The sequence below is a fragment of the Staurois parvus genome, unplaced genomic scaffold (assembly GCF_062004578.1).
Source record: "Staurois parvus isolate SC_StPar_1 unplaced genomic scaffold, SC_StPar_1.0 ptg000193l, whole genome shotgun sequence".
In the NCBI taxonomy this organism is placed as follows: Eukaryota; Metazoa; Chordata; class Amphibia; order Anura; family Ranidae; genus Staurois; species Staurois parvus.
The window spans coordinates 516,588-528,588 of NW_028317989.1; the positions used below are offsets into that span (position 1 = coordinate 516,588).

Consider the following 12,001-nt stretch of genomic DNA (forward strand, 5'->3'; position numbering starts at 1 on the left):
GGCAATACAGTGTATGATCAAATATGTTAAGACATCAAAGATCATCATAGGGTCCCATTATCTCAGGCTGTGAGCTTTCACATGTCCATGAGTCTGCTCTGCTCCCGATTTACAGTGTCAAACATCAAGACATCTATAACATCTATGGTCTCTTACCTTGAAGAGGTAAACAGAGATCCATTGACGCCTCCAAATGTGGACAAAGCCACAGATATTGGCATGATCCAGGCCATTACGCCTAACAACTTCTCTCCAAATGTCTGAAAAAACATTGATACAGGTTAATTACATATTTAAAATTTATAAAGACATAAAGCAAAAACATAAATAATGACATAAATAAAGACATAAAAGCAAAGTACATGTGTTGTGTGAATAAGATACTTTTAGCTAGAAGGATGGAGTAAAATGTATGCGTTTGTGTAAATAATATCAAAATAAGAAATTACCTTCCCATTACTCGAAAATTGGAGTCATTTAAAGATACTCACCACTGCTACTGCATTGGAAGCCAGTAGCTCCTGTGGGGACATGGCTGTGACATAGGCAATGTTTGCAAAAACGTATACAAAGGTGACAAGTGGGATTGATATGAAGATGGCACGTGGGAGGTTCCTGTTAAAAGACATAATAATTAACTGAGTTTTGCCACTAGAGGGAGATATGGATACATATATGGATGGTGAAGCAAGCGGAGAGAAAAATAAACTAGTGAGAATTTATATTACATGTATTTGTTAACTAAAAATATTAAAGGACGTGCATCTGTGAGTCCAGTCAAAATGAAGACATGGATATGGTATGATGTTTTGTGTCCTTAGTTTTTGTTGGAACAGAAAACTAAGACACAAATATGTTGTGAGTTGAATCAATCCATAAAATACCAGTGCAGCCTCCTTCCCAATAATTAAAGTGAACCTGTGGACAGTCCAACAGGCCAGCAGTCAACCCTCAAAGTTCACAGCAGAAGTCCATTTCCAAGGCTCCCCCTTCCAGCAGTGACTCGGCAGCCTTCCAGCCATCTAGGCTTTAAGGCTGCATTCCCACTAATACGATTTCAAATGTGACTGGTGTCTCACAGAATCGCATGACAATGGAAATCACATTGTTGTCAAAGTTCACTGCAACTCAGTATGGTGTGATTTTGGAAAATGTTCCTGTACCACTTTGGTGTGATTCCAGCATGATGTTGGCCTCCATATACAAACCTTATCCAAGTTGTATCGCATAATCGCACAAAATCAGATCACAGCAGATTGAACCTAGCCTAAGGCAGGCCATACCTTTTGCAATTTTCTTTCCTTCAACAAAGGGTGGAAGGAAAGAAAAATGCTTGATTTCCCCATCAACACAGTCAGTGTTGATGGGGGAATCCCTCCCACAGAGCTATTGTATTCTGATAGTGGGAGATTTCCCAGTCTTCAGAATACAATGTTTACCTCTGTCAGATATAGCTGTCAGCAGTGATTAAACAACAAAAAAAAAAAACAACTGGCACAACCAGCCTACATATAGATGGATCAAAATTGGATCGGTTCCAACTGAACCAGCCAAGATTTTATACATCTATAGCCAGCTTAACACAGAGCAGGTAGTGTTGCAGGGGGAGAACACAGCTGCTAAATGAATGACTTGAGTGACTTCAGTGCTTCTACTGGTTGAATTACTCCAAAGTGCCTGCAGCTACAGATATCAGTGTTGAGATCCTTTCTACTTGTTAAGACCATAAAAACACATTTCACTATAACTGATTTTACCTTTGGTGAATTACAGTAAAATGTTCCTCCAATTGACTCCAATGTATTTTTCTGAAAATATCCTGAACAAAATGTCTCATCCCTAGAAGTTTGGGTGAAGCTGAGATTTCTCCTTAGGTAAAATATTGGGAAAATGCAATGGAGTCAACTGGAAGTCAAATTTTTCCCTCTTATCCCCAGTCCATAGCCTGGCCACAGGTTCAATACAAACAGGAACACAGTAGCTTATACTGGTGAGCATGGCAAGAAATATTTTTGCAATGGGGTTATAAACGAAAGATAATGAACACTTTAGTGTGGCAAAACTCTGCAGTCACAAAGATTTCCCAGCATGTTGGAAAACCCTGCAACAGTTTAAACAAGAACTCTGATGTAATGTAAAGGATATTTTATAATAAAGAGTTAGCAGTTGACATGAATAAATAAAATTAATTAATGCCTGTATGTAATTTCCTTCTAGTGGGTAGAACAAGATCATGGGGCTAATTCACTAAACTATTTTAACCGTGTCCATTATTTTATCACATGGTCATTCATTAGATACCTAAACATGTATATTCCATATGGATAGATATTTATGGAACTATTGCAATACTTTATTCCTCACAAATCTTTCTTTTTGAATCAATGTTTTATCTCCCTCTCATATGGTTCCTTTTTATTTTTCCTAAAAAGAGATGCCATAGAACTGCACAGTTCACTCTAGCCTGGAAGTATATTGGCCATGAAAGTCCAAATGGTAAATTTCATGATTTGAACTGAACAGTAGGCAGTAAAAATACTAAATTACTGTAAAATGCATACAGCAAACTTAGCTGATCCATGTGTTAAATCTTTAGCGGTTAAATTAGTTTTTGTAGTTGTCAGAAACTAATGCATGGCAAAGAAAATAGCTCATGCATTATTTTTGAAATTTGGCCCCTATGCAGTCCAGTGCATGAAACCCCAGAAAATGATGTGTTGGTCCCTCCCTCTTTCCCATGCATATTTTTTTAGCTTACCCTTTTCCAGTCCCCTTTTAATATAATAGTACTACTCACAATAGTAAAAGACTGAATAATACTTTGCACATACAGTACATGAGGAAAACCAGCAGCAAGCTGGGGGTTTGTATCAATTTTTTTAAAGCGGTAGTAAACTTTTAAAAAAAAATCCTCCTGCAAGTTAATAGCATAGTATGCTTCACATACTAGCACATTATGAAATTCTCGCCATTCTTACCACGGCTTCCATCTTCACCTGGTCTTCCTTCCAGATTCGCATGCTCTGGCCAATTGAATGGCCGCGCCGCGATGAAGTCACTCCTGCATGCGTGTGGTAGTCACAGCCGGTTCCATCTTCACCTGGTCTTCCTTCTGGATTTGCATGCTCGGCCATTTGAATGGCCGAGCCACGATGACGTCACTCCTGCATGCGTGTGGGAGTCACAGCCGCAGCACACAGACCTGAAGGGATGGAATGATTATGCTGTCCCTTCAGAACGCATGCACCAGTGACATCACCGGCTGCAGTAACAGAGAATATCTCCTAAAAGGTGCATGTTTAGGAGATATTCGTTGTACCTAATGGTAAGCTTTATTATACGCTTACCTATAGGTACAAGTGTACCAGCAGTGTTTACTACCGCTTTAATGGCAAGTGTAACTTGCATTAGGCCCAACTCAAAAGCCTTTAACACCAGTTTAAGGCACTGTTTTTAGACATGTGACTGTAATTTTCAAATGTCATTGGACATTTTTGTAAATAAGTATACAGACACTGGTTTGTTAGCTTTGTAAACTGAGTCAACTGCCAGTTAAAATATGAGATCTATCTGGTTACAACTCACCTTAGCTACATAAAAATGATCAATATATGGATTAATGTTTGTTCGTACAAACATATTCCACAGCTGTACCCATTGTTAACATGCAGATGCAAAGTGATTATATACTTAAGCATAGCAGTTGGTATTCTTAAAGGAGAATTAATACAAAAGGCATTGTTTAGACACATGGTGCAAAACACTCATCACTCAGTCTCAGATATCAGCTTTCATTAGGTTAGCTATAAAGGCACAGATCACTCACCAGTAACATTGAGCACCTTTTATCCTTGACCCACAGACCTCAGATGTATTATTATTTTATACAGGATTTATATAGAGCCAACAGTTTGCTCAGCGCTTTACAATATAAAGGGAGACAATACAGCAACAATACAGTTCAATACAAGAGGGTTAGGAGGGCCCTGCTCCTTGGAGCGTACAATCTAAGAGGGATGGTAGTGGTACAAAAGGTAGTAACTGTGGGGGATGGACTGGTAGGAGGAGTAGATATATAGTGTGGAAGATGTCTCACCAACAACAATGAGAGATTTTCCTACACTCATTCTTACTGAATGATTCACTGCACTTATTTATCCCGAGCCTACTGACATTAGCTATAGAGAGTCGGACCTTTCACCAACAACAGTGGACAATAAATATCCTCCCATTCTTCATCATACTGAATGCCACTAAGACTCTCTGCACATGTTTTATCCCTGACACACAGACATTAACTCTAAAGGTCCAGATCTCTTACCAAGAAGAATGGGCAGTGAGAAATCTTCCTCTACTCCAACATTCCACCGCTGGGACCCATTAACATTAGGATGTGCAATCCTAAGCAGTGAAAGGTTCTTTTTTGTTTCTTTTGAGTCAAGGGAGTGGGGGGTTGATTGACTAAAACTGGAGAGTGCAAAAAATGATGCAGCTGTGCATGGTAGCCAATCAATTTCTAACTTCAGATTGTTCAATTAAGCTTTGACAACAAAACCTGAAAGCTGATTGGTTTCTGTGTAGAGCTGCACCAGATTTTGCACTCTCCAGTTTTAGTAAATAACACCAAAGACTTGTCCGAAAGTCTTACTTTTGACATTTAAATAAGCAGAGGATATTGCTCTGTTACATCTCCATGGCCCAGCTGTCAAAGACGAAGCTGGATTCTGTCACATTGCTTGTATTTATCAGGCTTGTATGACCATTATAAGGTTGGCCATATAATTGGGAATTTTGGAAGCTTTCCTTCAGCTTTTATAAAAAAAAATTTAAAGAAATTGAACAGTCCACAGCAATCAGCCACTCACTGTTTCAATCATTTTTTGTTTCAAATAGGCAAAGGATTGACACTGCATTGGAAACCAATTAAAACTGCTGCATGCAGATAGAAAGACAATTTTGGATGGGCTCCCAATTCAATTTCATTTGACTTCATCAAACTGAGAAACAATGGAAACTGTGGAAGGCTTCCAAAACTGCCAAATGGCTGCCACTGATTGAATAAAAAAAAAAACAATCCATCTATGGCCAACCATTTTTTTTCATTGAAAGCTGATGGAAAGATATCCAAGTGTTTTAACTGATTTGCTAAAAGCTGATATCCGATTGTTTGATGAAGGTAAAACACATCACTGCCTAATGTATGAAAAATTAAGGAGTTGACAGTAACTTTAGATATGGTAAAATTCAATAAGCGTTTTCCATTAAAATGGTCATCAACATAGGGGTCTCCTTTGCATAACAGCCATTGCACTATATTTTGCAAAAAAAGAATATATTTTTCATTCCTGCCAAATATTCAGTTCTATTATAAAATAGTATCTGGATTATCTGCATTCTACATAGGGCATCAGTATGGGTTTTTCAATGCACCAATGAAGTAGGAATGTTGACACCTAATATATTGCATATATGAAGACTTTCTCTGGAGCCTTTGTCATAATAATGGTATATGTATGTTTACAAGTACTTTATTCCCTTTCAGAGTTATATAAACTCTTAAAAATATCATGTTGGTCATTGGATAACACATGTACTACCATCATGTTTTATTTCCATTTGGAGTATCCATGAAATCATCAGCCACCTGGTATCTGTAAATCATACATACTTGTAGGGATTCACTAGCTCTTCTGTGACGTAGTTCAGAAAGTTCCAGCCACCATAAGCGAATGATCCCTGCAGAAATGCTAAGGCAATGAGACCAATATCTGGCTCCTGGAAATTCTCAAAGGCGTTCTTAGGTTCCAGCCAGAAATACTCCCCTGGGAGAGAATAAGAAACACTATGAATAGAACATGAACATGTAAACAAAAACAATCTTTATATGAAGCTACTCTTCCACCGCCGACAGTGTGCACATGCAAAAAATCTGGCAGGCTGGTTGTACCCAAGATGACTAATAAATCAACTTCAGTACAGCCAGCCTGCCCATCCCATATGGAAGAAAAATATATTTGAAATATATTTAAAAAAATATTCTTCCCAAATATAGTGCCATAAGTTTGAAATACTGCAATTTTGGCCATATTCAATATATTTCAATAAAGACATGCAGTATATTTGAAATATATTTTTAAAAATATTTTTATATATTTTGTAATAAAAACGCATTTCAACATGTAATGTGTGTGTGTATATATATATATATTTATATATTGAAATATATTGAATATGGCCAAAACAGTAGTATTTCAAATATATGGCAATATATTTGGAAAGAATATTTTTAAAATATATTTCAAATATATTTTTCTTCCATCTGGGATACTTTGATCGAATCTTGGCCAGTCCCTGCTAAACCGGACAAGTTTCGATCCATCTATGGCCGGCTTAAGTCATTGGCCCAAAATATGTATTCAGGTTTGATTTGAATGTGATTTTACTTGATTGTTCCAGGCAATTGACTAAAAGAACTGAAACTAGAATTAGTCCAATAACTAGCATTTTAAAAAGGTCAGCATTAAAAAAGAAATATGGTACTTATTTTTTTTTTGTAAATCATACTTATCTAGGCGCATGCAGCATTGGTCTCAGCAGAGTTCTCCTCTCTGCTCTAAGCAGAGAGAAGTGACTGTCAATCACCACTGTCTGCTTTGCCCCCCCCCCCCAACGTTCACTGGAGCGCTGGGCTGTGCAGGAAGCAGCTGGCTCAAGCTCTCAGCACATCGCTGAGAGGCTGAGCCAGGTGTCACTCCAGACTCTGGGGTGGATCCCGACTTTGAAGTCGGGATCTTTGCCCAGCCAACAGCGGGCTTCTGCTCACTGTCAGCAGAAAACTGGTCACAGGAGTGCAGAACGAACTGCACTCCTGTGATCCACAGGAGAAGTACAGCCAAAAGAGCTTTGTCTGTACTTCTTTAACCACATGTCTACAGGGCACTTATACCCCCTTCCTGCCCAGGTCAATTTCCAGCTTTCAGCGCTGTTGCACTTTGAATGACAATTGTGCAGTCATGCAACACTGTACCCATATGAAATTTTTATAATTTTTTTGTGACAGAGCTTTATTTTGGTGGTATTTAATCACCTCTGGGTTTTTTATTTTTTCTTAAACAAACCAAAAACCACTGAAAATTTTGAAAAAAAAATGTTTTTTCTTAGTTTTTGTTATAAAATTTTGTAAGTATGTGATATTTTTTCTATCACTGTTGTGCGCTAATGAGGCTGCAATGATGGACACTGATAGGTGGCACTGATGAGAAGGCACTGGTAGGTGGCACTGATGGGCATTGACAGGCATCACTGATGGGCACTGAAAGGCAGCACTCATATATGGCACTGATAGGCGGCACTGATTGGCACTGATAGGCGGCACTGATAGGCAGCACTGACGGGCACTGATAGGCGGCACTGATGTACACTGATAGGCGGCACTGACTGGCACTGACTGGCAGCACTGAGTGGCACTGATGGGTGACACTGAAAGGCAGCTCAGATGGGCACTGATATGTGGCATTGATGTGCACTGATAGGCACTGAAATGTGGCACTGATGGGCACTGGCAGGTGGCATGGATGAGCACTGACAGCTGGTACTGATGGACACTGACAGGTGGCACTGCTGGGTTACACAGATCATCAGGGCACACTGATCATCAGTGCTCTGATGATCAGTGTACATGTCCCCTCCGAGGAATGCCAATTACCGGCTCTCCTCTCGAGCTGTCAGCGTGACAGCTCGTGAGGAGAGAAATGCTGATTACCAGCATTTACTATTTACATTTGATCAGCTGTGATTGGACACAGCTGATCACATGACTGAGCCGACATCTTCGGCTCTTTCCGTTGACTGGTGATCCGCTGTGTCCGAGGGACACAGCGCATCGCTGATCGCCGCGCTTTCCCAGAGCCGCACATGCGCAGTTAGAATGGGAGGACGTCATATGATGTCCTCCCAGAACGAGAGAACCGCCTTGCACCCGTCATTGTACTATATGGCGGGCGGGAGGCGGTTAAGAATGCCCATGCAGGTTTAGACCTAATGCTTAGTAATTCAGAGGAATCATTTTTGAAACAACAGGTCTTTTTGTACACTTGGCATTGAGACACATGTCTGATTCCCAGAAAACAGCATAATTTCCTAAAATTCCTCAGCTACAGTGCCTTGAGTAAAAGTATTCATACCCCTTGATATTTTCCACATTTGTCATGTTACAGCCAAACGTGTATTTTATAGGGATTTTATGTGATAGACCAACACAAAAGTGGCACATAATTGTGAAGTTGAAGGAAAATGATAAATGGTTTTCAAAATTGTTTACAAAAAAAATATCTGACAAGTGTGGCATCCATTTGTATTCAGCCCCCCTGAATCAATACTTTGTATAACCGTTACCTTTCGCTGCAATTACAACTGCAAGTCTTTTTGGGGATGTCTCTACCAGCTTTGCATCTAGACAGTGACATGTTTGCCCATTCTTCTTTGCAAAATATCTCAAGCTCTGTCAGATTGGATGGAGAGCGTCTGTGAACAGCAATTTTCAAGTCTTGCCACAGATTCTCAATTAAATGTAGGACTGGACTTTGACTGGGCCATTCTAACACATGAATATGCTTTGATCTAAACTATTCCATTGTAGCTCTGGCTGTATGTTTAGGGTCTTTGTCCTGCTGGAAGGTGGACCTCCACCCCAGTCTCAAGTCTTTTGCAGACTCTAGCAGGTTTTCTTCTAAGATTATGTGAAAAGAGAAAACCTGCGCTACACCCAACAGATAATGAAAGTGACAAAATATAATATCAATTGCAATAAATTAATGAATAAATAAATAAAGTGAACTGCCGCTACTCTCTTCCTGAATACCAGAAAAAAAAAAAAAAATGAGTGCGTTGTACACTAAACCAATCTAACACAATACCTAAACATAATATACCAAAAATGGACCACAAATAAATATGTGCATATACAAAATGTGCAAAAAATACATCTAAAGTGCTAAAAGTCCATGTACATAATATAAATTACCAAAAAAGTCCCAAATCCAATGTAAAAGTGCTGCATGCTGAAAAAATCCTCCAACAGACAAACAGATCAGCCTCATACCAGACACATTGATCTGCAATCAAGAGATCAAACGAGCAGATGGTGTCCAGATTCCATACTGACACCCATGTTAGCAATATCAAGGGAGATCGATGGACGGCTGCGGGCTCACCCAAACAAATTCCTAATATTGAACCACTCTTCATACAGTGTAGAGAGGGATTGAAACAAAATAAACTTCATAGTGCAACCCAATAAAACTCGAACATTTATTCAGTAAAATATTGCACTTACAAAGATAAGGTGCATAAAGGCAGTGTACAAATTCAAAATTCCGGCGGTGTCATACCACCGCCTGCAATGTGATTACGTCACTGACAACTCTGCATTTCTCCAAAACTTGTGTCCTCTGGAATTGTAAATCGGGCAGAGTCTTCTGTGACATCACCACGTTCCAGCCGTATGACACTGCGAGAATTTTGAATTTGTACACTGCCTTTATGCACCTTACCTTTGTAAGTGCAATATTTTACTGAATACATTTTTGAGTTTTATCTGGTTGCACTTTTCTGTTTTAATCCCTCACTACACTGTATGGAGAGAGGTTCAATGTGAGGAATTCATTTGGGCGAGCCCACAGCCGTCCATCCATCTCCCTTGATATGGCTAACACGGATGTCAGTGTGGAACCTGGATACCATCTGCTTAATTGATCTCTTAATTGGAGATAAATGTGTCTGGTAGGAGGCTGATCTATTTGTTGCAGGATTTTTTCAGAACGCAGCACTTTCACATTGGATTTTGGACTTTTTTGGTAATTTATATTATGTACATGGACTTTTAGCACTTCATATGTATTTTTTGCACATTTTGTATATGCATATATTTATTTGTGGTCCATTTTTGGTATATTGTGTTTAGTTATTATGTCAGATTGGTTTAGTGTACAGCGCACTCATTTATTGTTTCTTCTAAGATTGCCCTGTATTTGGCTCCATCCATCAACTCTGACCAATTTCCCTGTCCCTGCTGAAGAAAAGCATCCCCACAACATGATGCTGCCACTACGTTTCACGGTGGGGATGGTGTATTAAGGGTGATGTGCAGTGTTAGTTTTCTGCCACACATAGAGTTTTGTTTTTAAGCCAAAAAGTTCAATTTTGGTCCCATCTGATCAGAGCACCTTCTTCCACATGTTTGCTGTGTCCCCCACATGGCTTCTTGCAAACTGCAAATGGGAATTCATATGACTTTCTCTCAACAATGGCTTTCTTCTTGCCACTCTTCCATAAAGGCCAGATTTGTGAAGTGCACAACTAATAGTTGTCCTGTAGACAGATTCTCCCACCTGAGCTGTGGATCTCTGCAGCTCCTCCAGAGTTACCATGGTCCTCTTGGCTGCTTCTCTGATTAATGCTCTCCTTGCCTGGCCTCTCAGTTTAGGTGGACAGCCATGTCTTGATAGGTTTGCAGTTGTATGAGGTTTGCAGTTGTGCCATACTCTTTCCGTTTTCGGATGATGGATTAAAAAGTGCTCTGTGAGATGTTCAAAGCTTGAGATTTTTTTTATAACCTAGCCCCGCTTTAAACTTCTCCACATCTTTACCCCTGACCTGTTTGGTGTGTTCCTTGGCCATCATGATGTTGTTTGCTAACTAATGTTCTCTAACAAACCTCTGAGGGCTTCACGGAACAGCTGTATTTATACTGAGATTAAATTACACACAGGTGGACTCTATTTACTATTTAGGTGACTTCTGAAGGCAATTGGTTCCACTAGATTTTAGTTAGCAGTATCAGAGTAAAGGGGGCTGAATATAAATTCACACCACACTTTCCAGATATTTATTTGTAAAAAATTGTGATTACCATTTATCATTTTTCTTCCACTTCACAATTATGTACCACTTTATGTTGGTTTATCACATAAAGTCCCAATAAAATACATTTACGTTTTAATGACAAAGTGTGGAAAATTTCAAGGGGTATGAATACTTTTTCAAGGCACTGTACATGTGATTCTGCAGGTGCACCATTCCTGCTTCTATCAGCAAAGTTCCAATCACATGTATCAAATGATGTCAGAAATTGTGCCGAGGGTCATATCTTCATTTTTACATGTGAATTTAGAACATATTTTAAATTACTAAGTGGTAGCATTACTGGTGTCTATGTAAGATAAGATGTTTTAATATTCACCTACAGTCATAGCACACATACCTTTGCAGATCTGTACTATTCCCATAATTATGATCAAGCCCAATGCCAGCAGCTTTCCAGCTGTAAACATATCTTGAACTCGAGTGGCCCATCGCACACTGGCACAGTTGACCCAGGTAAGCAGCACTAAGAGGAAAAAACAAAAAACAACTGTTAGTGTTATGTTCAATGCATGCTAATATACAGTTGTGGCCAAAATTATTCAACCCCCACTGAAATTGAGTGTTTTGGCCAGTTTGACATTGCTTTTGATCATTCAGTCATCTTGCTTACATTTACATTAAAGAGGCACTTGTAGGTCAGACAAATATAACATAACAGTTATAATGAAATAACCACAAATGTCTTTTCTGTGCTCACAGCATTATCAGTTTTATTCAACCCCCAAGTGACATTCAATCTTAGTACTTAGTACAGCATCCTTTTACAGTTATAACAGCTTTTAAACGTGAAGCATAGCTTGACACAAGTGTCTTGCAGCGATCTACGGGTATCTTCGCCCATTCTTCATGGGCAAAGGCCTCCAGTTCAGTCACATTCTTAGGCTTGCGCACTGCAACTGCTTTCTTTAAGTCCCACCAGAGGTTCTCAATCGGATTTAAGTCTGGTGACTGCGATGGCCACTCCAAAATGTTCCAGCCTTTCCTCTGCAACCATGCTCTAGTGGACTTGGAGGTATGCTTGGGATCATTGTCCTGTTGAAAGGTCCAACGTCTCCCAAGCCTCAGGTGTGTGACGGAC

At 39.4% G+C, this 12,001-nt stretch overlaps 1 protein-coding gene across 1 annotated transcript in view; it reads right to left on the reverse strand.

Annotated features, from left to right (window-relative positions):
• Positions 1-12,001, reverse strand: part of SLC7A8 (solute carrier family 7 member 8) — an 83,450-nt gene that overhangs the window by 12,240 nt on the left and 59,209 nt on the right. Inside the window, exons 5-8 of the mRNA XM_089677863.1 lie at positions 11,261-11,386; positions 5,669-5,822; positions 492-615; positions 157-260 (exon numbers count right to left, since the gene is read on the reverse strand). Of these exons, the coding sequence (XP_089533989.1) occupies positions 157-260; positions 492-615; positions 5,669-5,822; positions 11,261-11,386 (508 nt within the window). The remainder of the gene's footprint in view (positions 1-156; positions 261-491; positions 616-5,668; positions 5,823-11,260; positions 11,387-12,001) is intronic.